The 25,812-nt window shown below is 51.9% G+C and overlaps 1 protein-coding gene across 1 annotated transcript in view; it reads right to left on the bottom strand.

The window, feature by feature from the left end:
• EDA (ectodysplasin A) overlaps positions 1 to 22,340 on the bottom strand; it is a gene marked incomplete at its 5' end in the record, with an annotated part of 61,329 nt that extends 38,989 nt beyond the window's left edge. The window contains one exon of the mRNA XM_082289430.1: positions 22,062 to 22,340. Coding sequence (XP_082145556.1) covers positions 22,062 to 22,340 — 279 coding nt within the window. The remainder of the gene's footprint in view (positions 1 to 22,061) is intronic.
• Positions 22,341 to 25,812: the final 3,472 nt, after the last annotated feature.

Genomic DNA, 25,812 nt, shown 5'->3' on the forward strand with positions numbered 1-25,812 from the left:
GAATGTGTAAGCAGGCAGCAGTGGAAGCTGCTCCTCCAACTTTTTCCTTGTTTAGCACCTCCACCATCTCTCCTGAACCCTCAGCTGTGCTGCAGCTAAACCTTCACCCTTGTTCCAGCATCTCCTCTTGACACCAATGCCAGCTCCTATCTTTTAGCAGCAGTTATTCACTGACAAGCAGATTTTGAGACACTTCTCACATGGTAGTGGAGTCTTTCCACCAACAATCAGGGCAGTCAGCTCTTCCCATCACAACCAGACCAGGAAAACTCTGACCCAGGGAAAAGGAAAATGTACTGGCACAACCTGGGTCACAAACTCTCAAAGCCCAGAGCACAAGATCAGAGTCCCCAGAGTGGTTTGGGTTGGAAGGGACCTTAAAGTTCATCAAGTCCCACCCCCTGCCATGGGCAGGGACACCTTCCACTATCCCAGGTTGCTCCAAGCCCTCTCCAACCTGGCCTTGGACACTGCCAGGATGGGGCAGCCACAGCTTCTGTGGCTCTTTGTCCACGGAGATGTCCATGGCCATGGCACCTCCCCTGCAGAGGCAGCTCCCAGCTCATGGGCTAAGGATGGACAGTGCCCCTATCCCAAAACCCCAATATATATATACAATATATACAGAGAAATGTAAATAGAAATGTAAATAGAAACAGCAGCCTCCTTACCAACACTTCCCAAAAACTGGTACAAAACCAGTATAAAACCAATACCCCCCCAGAGCAAGGCTCCGCTTTCCCATCAGCAACACACACACAACCCCCCAACACAAACATAACCAGATCTGAGGCCATCACTCAAGCCTGGCTGATGAATAATGTTGGAAATAATCCCTTTAATAGCAGCTCTGCTCCCCATTTCCCTCCTGTCCCTGCCCAGACACGCTCCCAGGCTGAGCTGCTCTCCCGGGCTCTGATGTGCAGACACAGAATCCTGCACTCACAGGACGGTTTGGGGTGAAAAGGACCCATTTGGGGTCACCTTTGTCATGGGGCACATCACCTGACCAGGGATAGCAAGCCAAAAATTCAGTCTCCATTGCCTAAACCAAAAAAATCTCACTCCAACCCCCCCAAACTCTGATAACATCGTTCCCAATGTGTCATTTCCAAAGAAAAAGAGAAGCCAGGAACTGACAGTAAATACAGGGAGAATCTGTTCTTAAAAAACACTGCTAGAAAAAACAAATTTCAAATTCAAGTCCTGTGCCTCCGACATGTAACAGCAGCTTATCATGTTACCAAAACCCTCTAATTTGAAGTGAAAAAGCCCTCAATCACATAATTATCAAACTGCAGGCATTAAATTCCGTGTCTTCCCTAATTTCACAATTTTCCTTTTGTTAATCGCTGATTAATACCGCAAACCCCAGCAGAGGGCCCTACCTGGCCCTTTACACTACAAAGCAACCGAGAAGAGAGGGGAAAAAGCTTTATTCCTGCTTCAAAATCTCCAGTTTGGGCATGACAAATCCCTCCCAAACTAGCAAAGTTGTGCTGTTAGCAGGTGCTGGCACAGCAAGATGCTTCTTCTTCCCAGTTTATCCCAAAGTCAAACAACTCGTGCTAAATTAATTCTTATTTTCTGTACAGCCAATGCTCAGCACCTGCAGCACCTGGTGGGTGAAGGGCTGGATTTCTCCTGGCAAACCAACCCAAGTAATCAAATAGGGAATAAAAATAATCCTAAACAAGACACAAACCTCATGGATCCTTGAGCTTTTAGAGGTTTAGTCGGGAAAGAGTGAGAAGCAACCAGTGGAGCAATAGGAGGCGGAGGTAAAGACAGAAATGCTTTAGAAGAGAGAATAAACCAACATGGAGAACACTCTGCTGCAGTGATAGGAATTAATTAATTAATTTAAAAAGAAATTGCCCAAGAAAATGTGACTTCCAGCACTCTTCCTCGAGGTGTTGGTGCACGCCAGCTTTATTTCCTTTAAAAGTTGCTTTTAGTTCACTTATCTCAGTTTTTCCATGTCCTCTACACAGGCAGGTCCTTGGTGGTGGTTTTCACCCTGATCCAAGAGGGACTTCAGGAGGAAATCCAGGAGGAAAAGCCACTTTAAGTTTATCGAACTGCCCAGGGGCTGGCAAAGACCTGAAGCTTTCAATCTGTTCCATCACCACCCCAATTTTCATCCTACAAACCTTTGGGACAGAGCTTTTTTGACCTTTCTAAGCTTCAAAACCCAACCTGTTGGGGAACATCCTCTACAGCAACGCCTCAGTGAGGAAATTTTGGACAAATCCCTTGGGATGCAGAGCATGAACCTGTGGATGACCCTCCAAACCCCAACTCCGCACCTCAAAGATCCAGGGAGAGACACAGATGTGTTAAACTCTCAGAGTTTATTTTCTGACCAGAATTCCTGCTGGATCAGCTCCCAGGAACCCACAGGGTGCAAATCCCGGCAGCCCTGATGCCAGGGAACATGTGCTCCCCCCCGCTGACGTCTCCAGCAGCTCAATCCCAGCTCCTGCACCACCCCAAGCCTCGGTCCCAGACGCTACAAATTAGTTCTGACTATACAAATCCCAGCCATAACACCAAACCCCAAATCCCAAACAATAGAAGGGAATCTAAACCTCACCCAGAGACCATTTGCTCACAATATAATTTTTTATAATGTTTGCTGCATAAATCAGAGCAGAAATGGCCTGGGTTTGATGACTTCATTTGGGGGTGGACATGGTGATGCCTCTTTTAGTGCCATAAAAGACTTTCCCAGAGCCACCTTGTGTGCTCTGCACCAGGAGGGGATGTGCTGCCACCAGAGCCCCTGGAAAATGCCTCCAGCCCCTCAGGAACGGCCGGGACACAACACAATTCCCAACCCCTTCACCCACGGGTCAGCCTCAGCTTGACTGTCCAAACTATCATAGAATAATCCTGGAATGGGTTGAGTTGGAAAGGACCTTAAAGCTCATCTCGTTCACACCTCCCACTATCCCAGGTTGCTCCAAAACCTTGTCCAGCCTGCCCTTGAACACTTCCAGGGAACACTCCCATCAATCTGCCTCAATCCCAGCCCCACAGTGCCTCCAAAACAGTTGCCAGAGCATGGAAAAATGGAACAGATGGACAGCGAAGCCACCATCATTCCTGCACGTGTGCTGCTGGCATCGGCTGACGCAGGATTTCGGGACACCTCTCCCACCCAAAACAGTTGAGTTTCCCTTCAGCAGCCTGGTCCAAGTGAAATCCCCGCTTTCCCCTGAGCTGCTCCGGCAGTTTGGGATGCCTTTTTTTCATTAAATCCCTCCTTCCAAGCTGAGAGCTTTTCCTAAATTTAATTTGAGTGAATCACTTTCTTGCCAAAGGAAAAAAACAAATCAAAGGTTTATTCTGATGCTATTGAATTCAATGCCCGCAAATTTAATTTCTATCTGTACTTTTGTTTAAACATTTTATGGTGTTAATTACAACAAACCATGCAAATTAGGCTGCCAGTGGAATAAAAGGCCTGTTCTAACAGATAATAAATAGCTCTCAACCATAAGCTCATTAAGATGCTGTTCAAGTGCGTGCTCCGACTCCCAGGTTGAGATCAAAATCTGCATCCTAAAAACAGGAGGATCTCTGGGGCAGCACAAGCTGCTGGCACAGAATGTTGCATTCTTTCCAAAGGAAGATCCTGGAGCAAGAGGATGGTCTGAAACTCAAACCCTCAGGGTCTGGTTTGGGGCTCCAGCAGAGCTATTTCAGACAGGTACCATGAATCCTACACACTATTCCTGATTATCCATGAGCATCTAAACACCACGCTTGGTGCAAACAAATTATTTTTTTGATTGAATTGTGGACATCCTCCAAGCCCTGCTGCCCTGATCCCCCCCCTCAAATCCATAGGGAAAACCAGCCAAAGTGTCAGACACATTCCTTGCAGTCCCTGCAGGAGAAGCTCAGCACCTTTCTGGTCTTTCACAAGGTCCCACTTTGACCACCCCAAAGGGGGTTGGAGCCCAACATGGAGCAAGGAGATGCAGGAGGGATGGAAAGACCCGAAATGGTTCTGTCTTTACAAAACCTGGGAGAGATTCCATGGACACGGAGTGAAGTTTTCCCTGCCGGCTGCAGGTCAGCCTCAGGATACGCAGGATTTTGAGGACATCTGGTTGATCCTTCCCTTGTGATCCAAGAGCCTGGGAGAGAGGAAGGTTTCCTGCCAACGCACTTGTGGGCCTGATACGCTGCTGACACAGAGCCAGACAGGACTTACCACTTCCAACCAGGAGCAGGTGATGTGCTGACAGGAATCCCAGCAGCCGAGGCAGCCAAGGCTTCACGGGACCCTGGTCTATCCCGGGGCAAAAAGCTCAGCAGCCATGGCACATGGACAGCAGCAGATCCCACAGGGATGTGGGAATATCCTCCCACCCAGGAGCAGCCCAAGGGGCAGCTCCAAGCCCTCACCCTGCAGAGGGATGGCTGCAGCCACAACCCGGGGGGGATGGGGAGATCTGGAAAGGCATGGAAATATGGACAGTGAGCACGAGGAGAAGCTTTTCCTCACAGGGAGTGAGACAGGAATGTGAACATCTCGGTCTGTGCTCTGGACCTCACCACCCTGAACTGGGATCCATCTCCAAACTGGCCAAGCACCAAGATCCTGCCAGTGCTCCCTTCCCTCCTGCCTTCTGGAAGGACGCCAGTCCTAATGCCAGACAGAACTGTCCTCCTGATCCTCGTGAGACGCAGCCTCAGCCTGAGGAACGTCCCTTTACTCTGGGCTCATCCAGGGAGGAGGATGTGGAACGTCTCCATACTGACAGCTCCCAACATTACAGTCCCCATCCCACTTTCTGCTGGAGGCCGGGTGTGTCTGGAGCTCAGCTCAGCAAGGACAAACAGCTTTGATGCTCAGAGTTTGCTCCTACAGGGAATTATCCCCCCTCACTACCTGGGAAATGAAGCCATTAAAAACACCAATCATTAATCCAACAAGTTTATCCTTAACACCACCCCAGGCTGTTCTATGGATTCAAACCATGTCCTACCTAGGAAAAAAGATGGATTTACCACGGAGAGGAGACCACCACTCACAGCCCCTTCAGGCACCACCTCCCTGCTTTCCTCGGCAGAGAAATCCTGGGCAGAGCACCTCCAACCACAGATGTTCCAACCACACATCTGGCACATCAATGGCTTTCCTCGATCCCTCTGCATGGACAGCGACTCCTTGATCTCCTGATTTAATACGGATTTCAAAACAAAGCACAGGCAGGTGTTTCCCTCCACAGTTGGGCTCTTGGCTCTGTTTGAAAGGCCAGAAGAGCTCAGAGAGCTTTAGGCAGAGCTCTGACTGGAGCTGGTGGCTCAGGGCCATGCTCAGGAGATCCAGCTGGAAAATGTTGGCTCAGCCAACTCTGCCACTCTGCCCACGAAAGCTCCTCAGTATCAACATCTTCCCATTTATGAATGGGGTGAAACTCTCCCCAACCCAACCACCTGCTGCTGCTCTTCAGGGCTTTCCTGTGTCCAGAGGAGAAAACGGAGCTGGGGAAGGGGCTGGAGCACCTGAGGGAGCTGGAAAAGGGGCTCAGCCTGGAGCAAAGGAGGCTCAGGGGGCACCTTGTGGCTCTGCACAACTCCCTGACAGGAGGGGGCAGCCGGGGGTATCGGGCTCTGCTCCCAGGGAACAGGGACAGGGAGACACGGAATGGCCTCAGGCTGGGCTACAGAAAGTTCCATTGGATATTCGGGAAAATTTCTCAGGGAAAGGGCTGTCCAGCCCTGGCACAGGGGTGGAGTCTCCAACCCTGGAGAGGTTTAAAAGCCATGTGGATGTGGCACTTGGGGACATGGGCTAGTGGTGGCCTCAGCAGTGCTGGGGAAGGGTTGGACTTGATTCTAGAGGGCTTCTCCAACCTGAATGATCCTGTGATTGTCTGAAACAGAAAATGAGGCCAAATCCAAGGAAAAAGGGGGCTTTGAAGGTGAGCTGGATGCACAGAGCAGCACTGGGCCCTTCTGGGGCCACTCAAAGGTCTGGAGAAGGTTGGGGCAGATCAGGCCAAGGGTGCATGGAGGGGTGAGATGCCTCCAGCTCCCATTCTGGAAACATAAGCCTCATTTATCCTTCTGGGAAAAGTATGGGCAGCCCGAGAGAGGTCTGGTAGGTTGGAGCTACAAAAGAGAATGGCAAAACACAGCCGAGAAGGAATTTTCCATTCAGCATTAATTAGTTTCCATTAACACCCAATTCCACGGCTCACTTTTAGAAGAAAAGCTCTTTTGTTCCACTTCCAAGGGCTGAAAAGGGCAGTGAAGGGCTGAAAATGCTCCTCCCAGAGAAAGAAGAAATATCAGGGTTCATATTCCTGATATTCCTGGGGTTTGAAGATGTAGGGAAGTCACTTAAACGCAGTTTGGTCTCCTCCTGCCAAGTTATTTTGTCATCAATATAGGAAATTCCAGGGAAAAGCAGCAACCCTATGAGCATCCTCAGTACTAAACTCCTTCCGTACTTTAGGATAACTATTTGCAAAGAGTCTTGGAATGGTTTGGGTTGGAAGGGATCTTAAAGCTCATCCAGTTCCACCACTTGTCATGGGCAGGGACACCTTCCATCAGACCAGGTTGCTCCAAGCCCTGTCCAACCTGGCCTGAAACACTTCCAGGGATACAAAAGGAACGTCCCATACTTGGAACAAGGAAGGAAATCCAGTAGGATCAGATTAATAAGGAAATAAACAGAAAGTTGACTCTGCCCATCTTCCCTAAAGACCAGCATTCCAAAAACTGAAAAGAAGCAAATGCTGAGGGTTTCCACGCCTCATTCCAAACCCTTTCATGCTGGATTTGAGAGTTTTTCAGGGATTTCCAGCTATGTGCAGTGCAGGGGATGGGAATCTCCATTTCCAACCGAAGCGGCAGCAGCCGAGCCCGGGCACGAATAAAGAGGAGCAGGGAACGCTCATCCCATTTCCCAGGCAGCTCCCACAGGACAACGCAGCAACACAGAGCTCAGAGCCCCTCGGGTGCCCCCCACGAGCCTGAAGACGACGTGGGGCTGGAAGAGGCAAATCCTCAACCCCTGGGTGCCCCCCCATCCCTCCCTGGGGCTGGAGATGCCCCACGGGGAAGGGGGCTCAGGAGGAACAGGGACATACAAAGAACGGCTCAGGAAGGACAGGGATGTGCAAGGAACGGCCCAGGAAGGACAGGGACACACATGGAAAGTTTCCACATCTGCTCCCACAGCCCAGGCACATCCAGCAGCTCCCACTCCCTCCAAACCCTGGCATGGGGGGCACCCCAATCCCTGGGCACTCCTGGAAAGCCACCAGGCACCACATTCCCTGCTCTGCTCCCTCCAGCTTGGCAGGTTGCACGTATCCCTGTGCTTCTACACAGCTCAAAATCTGCTTTGTTAGGGGTTTGGGGTTGGTGGTTTTTTGGTTTTGAGGGTTTTTTTTAATACTATGTTTAAAGTTGTATATTGTTCCAAGGTTTCCTTGTTTCATGTCATTGTTTGTTACTGTGTTTGAAAGTTGGCACATATTTGTTCAATTAAAGATTTATTTGCACTATTTGTTGAATAAAGATTATTCTTGCTAAAAGCTAAATAAAGTTTCATAAAAACTCACACGTCCCATAAACAAAATACAATGTCCTTTCCAAAAAAGCGTTGCACAAAACATTTCAAAATCACTCAATTCATTAGACAATAAATCCACACACAAAATAACCAGGCCTTGCCAGAATACATCATAAAATCTCATTACAACACTTTCAGGCCGGGGCTTCAAAGCAGGAACACAAAGGCTCCACCAACCCCTCGGCCTTGAAAAATCGCCGGCGGCATGGCCGGAGCGAGTCCCTGGCACCTCCTGAAAGCTTTGGCACCTCCAGCAGCACCCATGGATGCCAAATCCCTGCCTCCCGGCCGCTCCGGGTGGCTCCCGGCCAGCAGGGCCCTGCCCCATCCCATGGCCCCAGCGTGGTCGGAGTGGGGGTCCTGGGCATCACACCCCAGCTCTCCCAAACCACGGGAGCAGATGGAGAGCAGGGCTTCCCAAATTAGCACCACAACAGCCCCTCTCGGCACTAAAGCAACAGAAGGAGTTTCCAAACCTGTGGATCCATCCAGATCCCAGCTGGGATGGTCAATGACCACGTTGGTGACGGTGACAGTTGCGAGGTGAGAAATAAATCCTTGACGTTTGAGATGAGGTTTGGGGCAGAAAGTGCTGTTACAAAGCAGTTAGGGAATTCCAGCCATGGAAAGCATCCCTGGACTCAGAATCGCTTCCAAAGGAAAATGGCAGCCCTGATGGTTTGGTTGGACCTGGCACCATGGCAAAGGCACCAGCAGCACTGGCCTTTGTCACCCCGAGGGCATCTCAGCCTGGCACAGAAGAGGACAGTGGCACTGCAACTGCCACCTGCTCATCACACCAAAACTAGGATCATGGAATATCCTGAGTTGGAAGGGACGCCCATGGATCACCAAGTCCAGCTCCAGGCCCTGCACAGACACCGCAACAATCCCACCCTGTGCATTCCTGGGAACATTGTCCAAATGCTCCTGGAGCTCTGGCAGCCTCAGGGCCGTGCCCATTCCCTGGGAAGTCTGGGCAGTGCCCGACAACCCTCTGGGGAAGAACCATTTCCTAAAATCCAGCCTAAAGCAGTTTCACGTAAACATTCTCTGCCCCCAAACTGAAGCTGTGCCATCACACACAATCCCTGTCCCTGAGCAATCCAGGTCCCAGTGCACAGGAACATCCGGCTGTGAAAAACTGGCATTTCCATTTACAACTCCACATCACCTTGATTCTTTCCCCCAACCAGAATCTGGACTTTGGAGAGGTTTTGGGGTTTGTTTCCCTGGGTTTAAGTGCTGAGGGCTCCCAGAGAGCAATGGCCATGCACCAGCTGCGCTCCCTCCGGCACAAATCCCAAACTTTATGGATGCACTTATCCACTCCCCTCCGAGCAACAGCTGTCCATGTGGATTTGGTTAGTTGGGAGCAGCTACTCCACAGCGGCGCTGGAAGAAGCCCCCTGAGCCCAGAAGCCCTCAGCAAGTCCCAAAGGAAAGGGATGATGGAGCATGAAAGGTGATGGCAGTGCCCCAGCCTGGCCTGGCTGGGTGTGACAGAGCACCCAGGCTCTGCTGAGCAAGGAAAACTCTGGAATAACACTAGGAAGAACCTGCTGAGAGAGAGGGATGAGGCTGTGGAATCGCTTTCCAAGAAAAATGGAAGCGGCGCTGGCTCTGCTGCCAAACAGCGAAGGGGAAATTCAGGAAAGGAGCAGAAAAGGGGGGTGGGACGAGATGATCCTTAAGGCCCCTTTTGACCCAAACCATTCCGTGGTTCCATGATTAACAGAGACCACAGCACGGATGCCCCATCGCCTGAAAACCCAGGACACATTTTCCACCTGGAAAAGCTCCCTGACTTCATCAAAATCAGCTGCCAAAGCTCACGCCACAGGAGGAAGGAGAGGGACAAAGGCAGCCAAAGGACAAAGACCCTTGACATGGGTCTTGGTGAGAAGATCCGAGGCACACAAAGGTTCACAGGGTTAAAACTCTGCTTTTTCCTGCCTTTTCAAGCACATAATCACTTGCTTTAGTTGCTAGAGATGCCTCCCTCCCAGTTCTTGGGGAATATATTGTCTCAGCAGGCAGAGGGGGATGAACTCATCGTGGTTTCCCAATCCTGACCAGGGGCTCTGCGAGCTACTGGCAATACATATAATAAGTTATTATGCAAATAAAAACTGGACCCGGCCAAGGGAAATATGCTGGCTCTTCAAGTCCCATCTGCATCCCAGCAAGGATCTCAATGAACTTTAAAATCCTTATTGTCACCACAATGGGCAATATTATATTCTAGTTTGGATCTGTTCCTTCGGAGCATTAGCTCTCATTTGGAGATATTTTTAGATTTTCCTATCCCACTCCTCATTATGAAACACTGAGCTGCAGATTGATTTATTTCTTAAAAGCAAGTTGCTGTTTTCCCAATAACAGATTTAACAAATTTGTTCCACCTGTTCAGCTATGCTTCCAATGTCTTTTTTGTGGTTTCATTGAAGTTTTTTTTAATCCAAACCTCAAAGCCTCTAAACTCAGCATTAAAAGACAAGCTCAGCATCATCACTACCACTCACAATTCAAATGCTGCTCCAAATTACTGCAAGCTTTCATTTGTAAGTCGATACAGACACCAAGATTATGGAGCTTAATGGCTGTGGGCACAAACACACGCTCTTCCAAGGGCATTCTCCTACTGGAAATCCTGCCTTGGTGGAGCAGGGACTCGCTGCCTCAGCCCCTCCATCCTCCTCCCTCACCCCAGCTGACCCCAGCCCCCGATGGCAAACAGAGCTACTGAAACAGAAATTAAATCATCCTGTATATTAAATAATCCTATATTCACCAGAGCCCCTCCAGTCCAGTGTTTTCCATCATTTTATGGAGGAAGCTGTGGCTGCCCCATGCCTGGAAGGGTCCAAGGCCAGGCTGGAGCAACATGGGATAGTGGAAGGTGTCCCTGCCCATGGGAAGGGGATGCTCCCATCTTGACCCACCCCACTGCTTCTAAGAACAGTTCATTTGCTTGAACAACCTCTTTTTGTGCAGCCTTAATTCACAAGTGACCATGAGAGAAGTCTCAAAAGAATAATTTTTAGCTCTCCCAAACCATTCCTCGGCAAATATTTTAGGAGCAACATTTCAGGGCAGTGATTTCCTGGTGGGTGACGGGAATGCACAGGTGTGCACAAGAGCTGGCCAAAAATTCTGCTTCATTTATTTGCAAACGGTTCCGTTACAGAGATTTCAGGGGGAAAGAAGAAAACAAGGATCCTGCAGGGAATAACCCAAGTTCTTCCAAACAGAGCATGTCAGCACTGTGCAGTGATAGCAGAAACCTGAGAATAATCATGGAATCATTCAGGTTGGAAAAGCCCTCTGAGATCGAGTCCAACCATTCCCCCAGCACTGCCCATGTGCCCAGGTGCCACATCCAGCTGTTAAATCCCGCCAGGGATGGGGACTCCACCACTCCTGTGCCAGGGCTGCACAGCCCTTTCCATGCAAGGTGTCCCTTGAAGCCTCTCGAACAACAAAGCCCAACCCTGCTGATCTTCTGCAGATGCAACAATCTGCACCTCCTGAGCAGCCTGACAGGCTCCCCTTCCCCATGGACAACAACTCTGGCAGATCTTGGCGGAAAAACCCACGAGGGGCCCAAACTCAGCCAGCCCAACGAGCAATTCCTGATCTCCAACACGAGCAGCGCAATTCTCTGGATGTAAAGATAAACCGAGTGACTCTTCATCCTCCTGCAGCTCCAGCTGCCACACACATCTCCACTGGCTCCCAGTCAACAAAGCTCCTTAAATCACTCACCCTGTGGGGTGAAGCCATGGCTACACCAAGCCCAGCTGAACCAACCAACCTAAAAGCCACCACAACAGAAGCTGCCGGGGACACAGGACCAACAGGGCATCGCAGAGAACATGGCCAATCTCTTCCATCTCTAAACCACCATAAATTTTCCCCACAGAAGTTCAAGATCTTCAAACCCAGAGAAGTGGCCTTAAAAAAAACCCCAAACATCCAAGCAATTGCCCTGGGTTTTGTTCCATCTCAGGCGCCCGTCAGGCTGACACGTCCCAACACGAGAACCCAGAGGCCAAAAGGGACACGGGGATATCCAGCTCAGCCACGGCTCCTCCTGCTCTCAGACCTCTCCCCGGAGCACAATTCCCACCACAACCAACCTCTTTATCAGCAGGAACATTTCAGTTGGGTCCCTTTCAGGGTAAGACCAAAAGTAGAGACCAGGGAAGGCAGATTTCTGGAGCAGCAATAATTCCAGCTCTGTTCTGGGGACGGCGGGCATATTTCATGGGAAGATGTCAGCTCCTCACATTTAATGCTGACGCTGTCATTTGCCCTTCAGCGAGAAGAAAGGCATGTAAGCAACACAAACCAAACTGAAATTTCCCCATTGCAAAGCATTCCTGCCAGGAATCACAATCCCAGTGTCATGTTTCTTATGCCCTTCCTTCCACAATAGCCCTTGAAGGCCGCACTTCCAAAGTTTTATTGCTCAGAATTCCACATGCCAGAGTTCACAGAGCATCCTGGACACCCTCTGGACCAGTTTCAGGCCAGTGCCTTTCTGTATCAGAGTGAACTCAAGGGGAGCAGCTGGATCAGGACCAACATTACCACTTTGTTCCTGATGTTTTGTGTCTAAGTGCCCCCGTGTCTCACAAATGTGGTTTTCCTTCATTCTCCAAACACACACAACAACCAGGACAGAGGGGCTGGTGGATGAACACGGGACACAACACCCTCACAGAGACATTTATTCCCATTTAATTCCCCTTTATTACCATTTAATAATACTTCAGACCAATTCCAGCCCCAGCACAAGGGGAAGCGCAGCTGGGGTGGGGGCTGAGATGACTTTTGGGGTCCCAGGCTGCCCTTCCCACAGTCAATTTTTACTGCCCAACCCAAATGTTCTCCTTTAGTTGTTTCTAACCTACCTCTTCACCAGCCTCTAAGAGCCTCACAGAAGTTAAAAGTTAAAACCCTTCCAACACTAGTGTTTTTAAAACTCTGATTCAGGCACTATCTCACCACACTTGGCTTCGCTCCAATTAACCCCTAAATGCCAAGGAGTCAAACAAAAAGCAAAAATCATTTATCTCCAAGCTGCATCTGCTGACAAACCCCGAAGTGGGGTTTTTGTTGCTATTGTTCTCCAGGTTTGGGCTTTTTGAGCACTTCATGATAAGAAAATTGTTCGGTAAATATGTCAGGAGCCCTTCCCTGTCAGCCGTCATGGCCTCAGGGTGTGATTGCTGTTCACAGACATCAAAATTTTTGCTATTTGCCAGATTTCAGAGAGCAAACTTGGATCCCCTGGGAGATACCTGGCGCTGCTCGTGTGCACCAGCAGCAGGAATTTTTAACTCCTTCAGTACCTGATGCACTTGAAGCCACACGGGATCTTCACAGGGATCTGACTGAAGGGTGGCTGCTCCAACCACCCCATGAACCCTCGTTAGCAGAATTATCATTTATAAATTGGGTTTCAGCATCTTCAGAGATGGGAAAAAAAGTTTTGAGTCAGAAGGACCCAAGAGAGAAGCTCATGGTCAGCAAGGTGGGCGAACACCAGTCCAGGGGTCTCTGGGAATCTTCCCCTGAACCCATCTGCACAAATCCAGGCTCAGAAAGCCTTTTTTAGAAACAAGCTCTTAAATATTCCAGCCAAAATCCCCCTGGTCCAACATTTAGGTACCAGACGAGAAGAACTTGAGTTATTCCCAGCTTTAACGTGACACCCAGCCCTCACCTCAGCAACGGGATTGCAGAGGGACCCCACAGCCCCCGTGTGAGGTGCTGCTGTCTGGAATGGGGTGAGGATGGAGGGAAGGGGATGAAAGCATCGCTGGGAACCCCAAATTCCAGATCACTTCCAAACAGCCCAGTTATTCCGAAAAGCAGGAGAAAAGCTGCCCAGCAGCGTAGGGAGGAAAGAGTTGACAGCTCCTTGCTACATCCAGCGTCATTTTCCTTGGCAAATCCAGGCTGTTGTTGGAAACGTGCGCCAGACGCCGGGATCGGAGCTGAGCCTGCAGGAGCAGTGCTTGGGATTTAACACTTGAAGACCTCAGCTTCCCAGAGCTCGTCCTGCAGCTCCATCCCAGCCAGGACTCGGACACAGCACATCTGGAGCTGCCCAAGCCTCGCAGCCGCACAGGGGAGTGTGAACGACCTGCCGAGCACCTGTGTTTGAAGTGAAACCCTGCTTTTATTAGGAATGTACTGGCTCCCAGCATTCCTGGCATTGGCACAGGGATTCTCCTTCTCCTCTGCTGCTGGTGCTGAGCCCAAAATAAGAACCAGCCCCTGGAGACACGCGGGAGATGCACCAGACCGAGTCTGCAGTGCTGGATTCCATAGAGGGGATCCAGGGATTACATCAGACAGCATTCCTGCGGGTGCTGAGCATGGAGGCTCTCCCATCTCCTAAGCAAAACCCACCCTGCCAGCAAAAGGTTGGGTTTTTCTCTTGGTTTCAGCATCTCACCACACACAGAGGCCAAGCTCAGCTGAGCCAGGATTAGTGCTGAGCTCCCAAGGCTCAGATGAAGCTTTCAGTTCAAGGACTTTTCCTGCACACATTCCCATCCCAGAGAATGAACCCCAGGATGGACGGGGTGAGAAGGGACCTTAAAGCCCCTCCCATCCCACCACCTGCCATGGGCAGGGACACCTTCCACCAGCCCAGAGTGTTCCAAGACCCTTCCAACCTGGCTTTGGACACTTCCAGGAACGGAAAAGCCACAGAACCCATGCCAGGGCCTCATCACCCTCAGAGGGAAGGATTCCTTCCCAATATCCAATCTAATTCAACCCTCTTAGTTTAAACCCGTCACCCCTTGTCCTTTCACCACCAGGTCCTGCACAGCCCAGGAATCCGTGCAGGAGCCGTGTTCTGAGCCAGAAAAACTCCTGTCAACAACATAAGAAAACCCCAACTTGGCAGTAAAGATAATGCCCAAAAGAAGATTTAATAATCCTTTAAAACTGACAATTAACAGCTTTGAACTTTGCCTTCCTGCCCCCCCAGAAGAAAAACCTCCTTTTGACCTTAAAAATCTGCCAGAATTTACACTGACAGCACACAGAGGTAATTCCTGGTGGCTTCCCTTGCCCTTGGATGGGATCTCCCCTCTTCCCAGCAAGAGTTAACGCCCCAGACAGACGGAGCAAGCACCAACAAGCCCATCCACAGCCCCAAGGCAGCCAGCTACTCATTGAGTCCATTATCACTCCAAAGATACAAACAGCTGCAGTAGAAAACCCAACTCTTTCCTTCATCCTGCTCTCTAAATGCACCTCATCAGCTGCCCATCCAGCGATTCCTTGTTTGATCCCATTTTCCCGCCATAGGTTACATTTTATGGGAAAACGTGAGAATTCAAGTTTTCCAGGCAGAGCCTTCCTGCAGCCACAGGAACAGCAGCAACTGCAGTGAAAAATTAAAATAAACCCCTCATTTTTGAGTCTGAACTGTTCCATCCTCTTGGGCTGGCAACAGTTCCAGCTGCCAGCTTTAAATGCCTTATCCTATTTTCTTATCCCATGGGAAAATTAGAATAAAGTGCTGGTTAAGGGTAGCTCAGCAACTTGTTTGCAAAGTTGAAGGAAATAATTGCTCCAAAATGATTTCCTGGATTAATTTCACAGAGCCCAGCACGTGGAGAGGACTGGAAGAATCACAGAGGTCTGTTTAGGCCATTAGTGCCTGCCCCACATCCCTGGCCCCACACTTCCCTGGGAAACCCGGGGAAAGCCACTGCTGCCTCATGGATCAGAAAACATAAGAAAGAATTCAAATATTTAGTTATTTTTAGAAAATATAAATATTATCATCAAATAAGAATGAGATTAAAAAATTGGTATTTGATTTTTTTTTTTCCTGGACAGGGCACTCAGATCTTCTCAACTCTCTGGGAAGGAATGCCAGCATTATCCAATTAGAATAACAAATGGAAAAGGGAGAAGAGACAACAGGGAAGATGCCCTGAGAAGCTGTGGTTGCCCCATCCTTGGAAGTGTCCAGGCCACGCTGGAACAACCTGGGATAGTGGAAGGTGTCCCTGCCCATGGGCAGGGGATGGAATGGGATGAGCTTTAAGGTCCTTTCCCACCCAAACCACGCTGGGATTCCGGGATTAAGCAGCACAATGGGGTCTGTGCAGGACAACCCGACACAGCAGCTCCCCAACCCTCCCACCTGCAGGTAATTTACAACCACAAAGCCTGTACCTACTCCCAGGTGGATTTTACTTCCAGTGCCAGCTCGTGGAACACCGTCCCTGTCTCCCCCCTCCGAGTGCTTTGTGCCTGGGGAGCGGCTGAAAGCCCAGAGGTGACAGGAATTGCAAAGAGCGATTAAAGGACAAAGGCGACACTCAGGGACAGCACCCCGCTGGCCCGGCACGGGATTTAACCCTGGTGTCACACAGGGATGCGATTTAACCCCTGGGACACCAGGAGGGGAGCCAGGAGGGGTCTGAGCTCCCAAGGGCCAAGCCAGAGGCAGCTCTGGCAGGAGGCGACTCTTCCCCAGCCCTCTCCTCCTCCTCCCTCCTGGGAGCATCCAGCAGCTCCCAGCCATTGTGGCCATGCCCTGCCACAGCAGCAGTGACCTCAGCCCCGTGCAGCACAAAGAACCCCTTGCACTCTCCACCACGGCAAAGCCACATCCACAAAGTCACTGCCACAAAGCCACCGAGCAAGCGGCTCCCACCACGGCAAAGCCACAGAACATGGACCCTCTCCATGGACATAAACCCGCACACGATGGACGTGGACCCTCACATCATGGAGCACAGACCATCCTCACAAACCCTCCCCACGGACATGGACCCTCACACCATGGAACACAGACCATCCCCACAAACCCTCCCCACGGACATGGACCCTCACACCAGGCACACAGACCCTCACCACACGATGCCACCTCATCTCACGCAATGCCTGTGGCTGCAAAGCCACACATCTCAACCCCACACTGTGCAATGAACCCCGAACCTGACGGGATCCTTCCAATTCAGCAGATCCTGGGATTCTACTGCAAGAGCCATCCCCAAGGAGCGCATCTCAGCTCCATCCCCAGAGCTGAGGTGCGGCCAGGCAGGAGGATGCCGGCAATTCCATTTGGAAGACGTTACAGGGCTGGCACCCCATCAGTGGGGTCCTGCATCATTAGGACTTTGCACTTACAACAGCGTTTCATTTGGGCTTAGGGAAAGAGCTCGTTTCCATCCACACCCATCTGGGAGTGATTATTCCCGCTGTAGTAGCATCCAGGCCCGACTGGCATCGGCACCATTAGCACACAAACCCAGAGTTTAACGAGAGAGTGCTTACCACTGCAACCGCCCCATAAAGGCGCTTAACCACGGCAAAAGTGCAGCCAAATCTCCCACTTAACCACGGCAAAAGTGCAGCCAAATCTCCCACTTAACCACGGTAAAACTGCAGCCAAATCTCCCACTTAACCACGGTAAAAATCGCATCCAAACCTCCCTGTAATTCCACGTTCGTGCACAATGGATCCTGACAGATTACACCTCTTCAGAGACACACTTCCCACTTACTCACTGCACGGAGTTTACTCAGTGCTTCGCATCCCCCAAACCCCCCACGGACCGGTACCTTCTGCAGCCAGACACCTCTAAAAATAACAACCTCCCCAAGTGTTGAAAGATATTAAAATATAAAGCCATTAACATATAATAAGACTGGAATGAGAGCTCCGCATGCTCTGAAGCTCTCAGGGTTTGGCTTCCAGTCAAGAAAAATATATTGGATTAGTCTGAGAGCAAAATTAGGGTGGTGTGCAGTTTAATTAGCATTACAAGACACTACATGTGTATGGGAGAGCAGGGAAGATTTATGTTATTATGTGGTAAGAAAAATAATGTTAAAAGGTTAAAATAATATGGGGTTGATACAGCACTATTTACTCTGGGGTTAAGGGGAAGATAACTTTGCAATGCCACTGAATGCCGTTAAAAACCCAGGTTTGAGGGTTCGCCAGGGAACTCATCGAAAAATTGTGGAAAAACCCTGCAATTTGCTCACGGATCAGTCAAACACTTACTCTGGCAACAACATTCTCCATCAAGGAACTCAGTAAGTGCTGATAAAACATCCTGGTCCTCACATAAAGTCACAGTTTTTATCCTTCATGGAATGAGCAGAAAATAGAAATAAAGGAACGCCAGCTCAGCTGTGGAGGAGACTGGGGAGCAGAAGGAAAGGCACCCTTGCAGCACCATAAATCTGGGAATAAGGACTTTGGGAAAGTCCTGATTGAGTTGAAGATGCCCCTGCCCGTGGCAGAGGGTTTGGACTCGATAGCCTTGAGAGGTCGCCTCCAACCCAAACCCTTCTGTGATTCCTCAGCTCCCAAGGACCAGCTGGGCTGTTCCCACACAGCCAAAGGTTTCTCCTCAAACCAGGAATTCACCCCACAGGACACGCAGGGATGCACCTCCAGCCATCGGGAAGAGCTCCCGTTGTATTTAATTTCCCAAGGGATGCAGCACATCCCACAGCCACTGCCACGCTCCTGCCACTCTGCAGCATCTCAACAGGAGGAGTTCTGGACTGAAGCCAAATTTTGCATGGAATATTCATAGGCACAGCAGCAGCAATACGAGAATTTGAGTTGTGAATGAAGGTAACCATAGCCTGACATTTGCCACAGAGCTCTGCCGGCTCCCTTTATTGCCCTCTGAGAGCTTCCTCCAGCTACAAGCACGGCCACAAAGTGGAATTTGAGAGAAAACCCACCATGAGGCACAGCCCTAATCACCATCTTTCCTCTGCACACACCCAGCCTTTCCCTAACCCGGGATCAGAGCCCCTGAAATCCCAACACATGGGCCCTGAACAGGGATTTAAAGGTCTGAGCCCACAGGACCCTGTGCTGAGGCTGCTCCTGGAGAAGCCTTTCCAGCACGAGATCTGCTCAAAGCTTTCAGCACGTTGGGCAGGTTTCAGCTGGGATACAGGAACCAGACACAGGGATGAGGACGCATGGATGAGCTCCAGGTATGCTCAGGGCGGGAGAAGCCTCTGAAGCAGCTTTAACACTTTTAGAGCCTTTGTGCCAATCACACCAAGTGCTGTCTCCTATTCTGGAGCCAGAATTGACAAAAAAGGGCAAAATAACTACAGTTTCACAGTGGTGAGCGAAAAGAAAGGAAGAAATTCCCCCCTGTGAGGGCAGTGAGGCCCTGGAACAGGGTGCCCAGAGAAGCTGTGGCTGCCCCAGGATCCCTGGAAGTGTCCAAGGCCAGGCTGGATGGGGCTTGGAGCAAACTGGGCTAGTGGGAGGTGTCCCTGCCCATGGCAGGGGGTGGCACTGGATGGGCTTTGAGATCCCTTTGAACCCAAACCATTCTGAGATTCCATGAAGGCAATGCCCAGGTCAGGAATGCCGATGTGGGCACTGCTCCAAAGTGGGAACATCCCTTGTTAAAACGGTGCAAAGTGGAGACTGAGAACAGACACCTTGGCACCGGGAAGGTGAAATGCCAGCAAGCAAATTGCTGCTCAGCACATTTTTTTGGATGACTCAGCAGCTCCTCTCCCTCCCCCCACCAGCTGCAAGTGCCTCCACAATTAGTTTGACAAAACAGACGGCATTTGATCCAATTCCCAGGCTTTGGCAGTTTTTATCCCCATCTTGGGACACTCTCAGGGCACTCACTTCACCCAGCATTGGCCAAAACCCAAGTTTTGGTAGAAATGTGGCACGACATGGATTTAGTTGGAAAAAAGCATGGGAATGATGCTCTGCACAGCTCAAATATAGCAAGGATGATTGGATGATTTTTTGACAGCAAAACACGATTTAATTTAGGCCCAAACCCCTCTAAAGGGACACAGTGTCCTGATGTGGATCTCTGCGAGCAGAGCCCGCCTGACAGAATCCCTCTCCCATCCCACAGCACACCCATCCGGAGGAATTATTTGGATTTTATACCACCAGCCAAGGCTCCACCACTCCCCAAACCCTCTCTCACACCTCCGAGCCACTGAAGAGTCAACGAATTAAAGCAGCTCTAACAAACTCCTCATCTCGCAGCCAACGTGGTGATGCAACACCCGGCGGGTTCTGGGACAAAGACGTGGAACTACAATGCCTCAACCTCTGCCATGAAAATCTGCCCTTCTATCCCAAATGAGTTACATATTTGGATACCCTGTGAGATAGGGAAGCGGGGCGTTATCGAGCTGCCAAATCTCACTCCTGTCATGAGGTCATTTCTGGCACGCAGCCAGGTGAGGTTTCAGCCAAAATCTCAGCACTGACCATCGCTCCCCATCCTTTCCCCTGCACTCCTCTTCCTCCTGCCTCAGGTCAGGAAGGTGGGGGGGGGGGGGGGGAACAAAATAATTTAAAAATAAAGAAAAATGGGTCAGGAAGAGGAGTACCTTTTGGGTTTAAATCAGTTTGTACAATCACAACACACAGTCAGCACTCGGCCTCTTCACCGAGGACACCTCAGCAGCTGAAGGACTTTTGAGGGCCCACATGACAATGGCCATTGGGACGTCGGGTCCCCCTCAAATGAACCCTGGCTCTGACCATGGTCCCCAGGAGAGAAATGTCATTGATCACATCTCTTGAATTAATTATTTAGTAATTTTGGCCTAATTTATGCAACCATCACATGTATGGGATCACACTTTGGGTTTATCAGCAGTGCAGTTTAGAAAAGCTGCCAGGAACCCCACTCGTACCCCAAAGCTTGATGATAACTTGCTAAATAAAGCTGTTTGCAAAGCCCTCGTTTCACTGCTTTAATCACTGAAGGGATGCACCCACAGCACCCCAGGACACCCGAAGTGCTTGTTTTAGCTGCACATCGACTCAAGGCAGAAAATCAGCGAGAAACGGGTGAGCAGCACCACTAAAAATCCCATTAATCACACGTTGTCACAGCAGCCGTTCCCAACCAGAGTGGCTCGGGACGCTCAGCCTTCCTTCCCCATGTCCCTACTACCAACAAACTCTCTCTCCAATCCAACTGCTTCAATGTGCCCCAAAGAATATTTCATCTCAAGCCTGACAGGCCAGATGTAGAATAAAGAAATAAATAATTAGCGTTACCTTATCTGGAGTCCGTCAGCTGCAGCGAGCGACGCTTGGAGCTCCGTCCGCATCCAGAGACAAATTATCTAACGCTGTAATTTATGAACGCCTCAAGTATTTGCCCTGGTATTTCATTATACACTCGCTGGAAAGAAGAGCTCGAAAGCCTAAACAGATCCAGCACGATAACATGAAAGGCACTCCAGCTGCGCGCTATTCCAAGACAACCCAGGAATCCCAGCACGACATCAAACTGCTCCGGCTCCCTCTGTGTTGACACGGCTCGAGGGGCAGCGAGGGGAGAGCGCAGAGCGATGACCCGGGAGCTCGGCTTCCCTCCGGTTCAACGCTGAACTTGGATTTATGATGGGAAGCTGCGGGATCCAGGCAGCGAAGGAAGCGCAAGCCCGGCTTTCCCGGGGGCAGCCGAGGCCGGCGCAGCGGAACGGCTCCCGCTGCCAAGTGGGAGGAAGAGTTCCAAACTCGCCGCTTTATCAAAGCTATTTTTGTCCTTCCCCCCACACACTGATAACCAGAGAGGCGAGGACCGCTGGGGTGCCGAGGCAGGGCTTGGCATCTCCCCCGAAACCCCGCTGCGACTCTGCGGCAAAGCCACCCGGCACCTTGGGGGAGCGGGCCATCCGCTCGGGAGGCTCGGAGGGGAGGAAACTCCTTCCTCCAGCTTATCCTGCTCGCAGCGAGGTTTCGTGCCTGGAAAAAATGAGCTAAGTTTGCGAGCGGAGGCCCCAGCTCCGCTCCGGCTCTCCCAGAGGCTCTCGAGACAGGCGACCCCCCCAGGGGCTGGGGACACCGGCGGGGACAACTGGGAGGCTGCTGCCCACCTGTCCTGCACAGGATGAGGAGCTGCTGCGGGGGGGACACTGAGGCATCACCCAAAAGATGTACCTGGGTTGGGGGAGAGTTGAAATCACGAACCCAGCGCAGGAGGAGGAAGGGAGGGGAGCGAGCGGAGGCCGTGCGGGACCGGGACCCAGCGCCCACGGCGGGTGCGGGGCCGAGCCGTGCGGGGCTCCCCGGCCGCAGCACCCCGCGCCCTGGGGGTCCCCGCAAAAGCCGGGGCAGAGCCGCTACCCCCGGCCGAGGCTGGGCTGTCGGGACACACGGCGGGCCTGTCGCGATAGGGAGACGGCGGGCAGCAGGTGGAGCGCAGGCTGCCCCGCAGCCCGTCACCCCCAGCCCCGGCGAACTCCCCCCACCCTTCACCCCCGCACCGCGAGCTCGGGGCTCTCCCCCTTTTTCCACTAAACACCCCCGAGGGGCCGTTCCGAAGCGTCCCGGGGCGCGACACCCGAGCGCGGGGATGGAGCCAGGGGATGGCCCCGAGCAGCGCAGAGCCCCCGCGGTCCCCCCGCCCCCGGCCGGACCCACCTGCTGGCGCCGCTCCGCGCCCTCGGCCGCGCGCTGCGGGCGGCCCCCGGCCGGGGCTCCGGGCGCTGCCGCCGTCCCGTCCCGGCGCGGCGGGGCCGCGGGCTGCGGGCCGCGGTCGCGGCGGAGCTCGGAGCGCAGCTCCAGGTAACAGCCCAGCGTCAGGACGTGCAGCGCCAGCGACAGCGCGAAGAAGCCGAGGAAGAGCCGCCAGCTGCCGCCGCCACCGCCGCAGGCGCAGCCGCGGGGAGCCGGCGCCGCCGCCCTGCGCTCCGCGCCCATGGTGCGCTCGGGCGGAGCGGCGCGGAGCGGCCCCAGCGCTGCTGCTCCCGGGGCGCGCCGGGCACCGCGGGCTGCGCGGCCGGGCCGCCAGCGCCCCGCCAGGGGGCGGGGCCGGGCCGCGAACGGGGCGGGGCCTGGCGGGAGAGGGGCGGGGCTCGGCCGCGGCAGCGCCGCCTCAGCGTCCGGCCGGGGGCGGGGCCCGGAGCGGGCAGGGGCGGGGGCTGGGCAGCGGCAGCGACGCCGCGGGGCCGGGTTATGTAAAGGAGGGGCGGGGTCACCCTGGCCCGGAGCCACGCCCCGCTGCGTGTCCTGCGATCCCGATCCCGATCCCTGTCCCTGTCACCCTGGTGATGGGTGGGCCCGTGCTCAGTGCGGTGCAGGAGGGCCCCGTCCCGATTCCGACTCAGGTCCCAGTCCCGGTCCTGATCGCAGTCCCTGTCCCGGCCCACATCCCCTTCCCGATCCCAATCCCGGTGCGGATGGACCCGATCCCGGTCCCGGTGACCGCAGTCTCGCCAGTCTCTGTGTCTGCAGCCAGCGGAGGATGCCAAACGCCACCGACCCCGGGCACGGGCAGCGCTGTCTCCGCTCTGCCGGGGACACGGCCGAGCACGCTGTGCCCAGGGGTCTGCCGTGTTTTGGGGCGGTTGTCGCTGTCTTCTCCAGCTTTTTAAAGATTCATTCTCAGTGCTGGAAAATAATGGAAGGTGGAAAACAGCCTGGGAAAGAGTGAACCAGAGAGAGGAGTGGGTTTGGAGAGGGAACCGTAGAATCACACCTGGCTTGGTTTGGAAGGACCTTAAAACTCATCAAAAGGAGTCGGCAAAGCCTGTGCTGGTTCTATTCCCGGTCAGTGGATTTAATTGATAGCGAGAGGGATAATGAGACGAGTAAGGTACTGCGTGATGCTCACAGGCCGCCAGGAAATCTGAACTCAGAAATTAGAAATTATCTGAACAAACTCGAGAGGTGGCCTGAAGAGAAGTCAAAGGAAAGAAAGGATTAAATAAAAGGTGTTAATGGCAGCAGAGGAGGTGGCGCTGCAGAGGAGGATTCCAGCTGCTTTTGGAGGATCAGATAATGCAGAGCAGCTCAGCAGCGCCGGGAGACATCAGAGCCATCCCCAGATCTCCGGGAACGGCCCAGCACCAAGGACTGTCGCCAGTACATCCCTGGGATGGGCTCCTGGTGAGCTCCCCTGGGTGGGCTCCGAGAGCTGGGTGGTCCCATGCCAGGTCTGTGGTCCCAGACCCTGGGGGCAGAGTGAGTTTCCCACAAGGCTGTCCCTTCCAGGAGAAACCCTTCCAAGTCCTGGAACACATTGTCTGGGAATTCGTGGGGTCTTCATCCTACCGATCACAGCCATAAAGGATCCCGTGGTGGCCTTGTCCTGCCTTTGGGGAGGAGGACAACCTCTTCCAGCCCTTCCTGGCCTTGTTCTCCTCCAGTAGGGCTTTTTCCTATAAGTCCTGTGTCATAGACATGGAATTCCATGAGAGTCTCTGTTTTCATTTAAGAAAGAAATGTTTCCCTAATATTTGGGAAGAACAAAACTGGAAGCATTGAGCACTGCCAACCCCAACAACTGAGGAGCAAAAAACGAATAAACACAAATGAACCCTCTGTTCAAAACCCTGCAATTATTTTAGGAACATTCATAATTATTTGAGTGCTTAGGGTTGTTACTGGTTTTCATAGAATCACAGAATATCCTGAGTTGGAAGGAACGTGCAAGAATCATCAAATCTTACTCTTGCACCACCAAAATCCTGGTTTTCAAGATGAAAATCCCAACCCCAATCCTACATGGACCTACCCACACTCCTCGTCCCATTTTCCAGTCATTTATGTTACTTTGAAGGTGAATTTTAGTGGTCAGGTCAACCTGGGGCTGGGTCAGAGAGAAGATGTGAGCTCTGCATTCCTGCCTGGATCTCATCGGGGACTTAGGCCAAATCCTCAAATTGAGGGATTTCTGCCTCCTAGAGCAGATCAGCATCCCACTAATTAAAAAGGAATCCCATGTGATGATGGAATTAATACGTAATTAATGAGTGGGAAGTGGGATCCCCATACCTGGACCAGTCAAGCCCCACAGCCCATGGTTGCTGTTTCTCCAGGGTTTTATTTTAATTCCTCTTGTTCCGAGCATTCCTCCCCTTCTTCTGCCATCCCTGAAAAACTTCATTACGTGGATGAAGAACCTCACACGTTTAAGTTGTTTTCCATATCCCGCCCATGCTCCAATGGTCCTGGTCCAGGAGAAGCAGGAGCCAGAGGGTGGGGAAGGTGCAGAAGGGGCAGGGATTCCTGGTGCTCTGGATGGGAAAATAAAGAGCAGTTGAGAGGGTCCTGGGGAGGGTGGGCAGAGGCTGCAGAGGAGGGGAACACACAGAGGACGTGTCTGGAATGACTTTTTCTCTTGATTCCCAAAGTTGCTGGGCTTTTTCCAGCATCGCCTTCTCATCCCAGCAGGATTTAACCACAGGTGGGAGGAAACTGCTGCAGCTTAGGAGATCTCCCTTCCCTTTGGAATGGGTACAACTCTCTGCACAGCACAGGGCACTCCACGGCAGCTCTGAGTGCCCCTCTCCATGTGAATTCCACAGATCAGGGAATCTTCGTGTGATGTAAAGCAGCTTTGAGCCCACTCCCCATTTACATTTTGGCAGCAGCTGCAATTCCTGCAGCGGCTGCAGAGTCAAGTTTAACATGTGTGACCTAAAAGCTTTGGAATTCCTGACTTTCTTTTGAGGAAAGCCATCCCTTGCTCTCTCAGTGATGTTCTCAACAACATGAGTACAATAAAGTCTCCTAAAACCTGAAATCCTGGCGCTCCAACAGCACATCCACGGGTGTTTACAAGCCCTTAGGAAGGAGAATCCTGCTTTATAGAGCCTCCATCCAGCGCTGCAATCTCAATTCCTCTTCCTCAGTGAGATCCAAGATGTACCATACAATCTGCTTTGCTTTAGGCTGTTTTTTCAGTAACTGTGAGCTCTGTCCATGCAGGAAAGGTAATTATTTGTGTCCAGCTGCTTCCAAAGGGGCAGGGATTGAGCAATATGCTCATCTTGTAAGAGCAAGATGTACTAAGGAATCACATTCATGGCTTTTTTCCTAGCTCTGCCAGGGTCTCTTCCAAAACTTCCCCTCTCAGGCCATCAGTGTCTCTCTGATCATTCATCCGTCCCTCTCATCTCACTCCGTGAATTCTCACAATTAACATTTAGTTGCCCAGAGAAGTTGTGGCTGCCCCTGGATCCCTGGCAGTGTCCAAGGCCAGGCTGGACGGGGCTTGGAGCAACCTGGGCTAGTGGAAGGTGTCCCTGCCCATGGCAGGGGTGGCACTGGATGGGCTTTTCACAACAACAACAAAAAAAAGCTGTATTGGCTCTTGCTGGGCTCATTTTCACATTTCTCCCTGCACTGCTGATTTTTAAGGAGCAGCAGCACTTTGACAGCTCATTTT

The sequence above is a fragment of the Coloeus monedula genome (assembly GCF_965178545.1).
Source record: "Coloeus monedula genome assembly, chromosome: 12".
In the NCBI taxonomy this organism is placed as follows: Eukaryota; Metazoa; Chordata; class Aves; order Passeriformes; family Corvidae; genus Coloeus; species Coloeus monedula.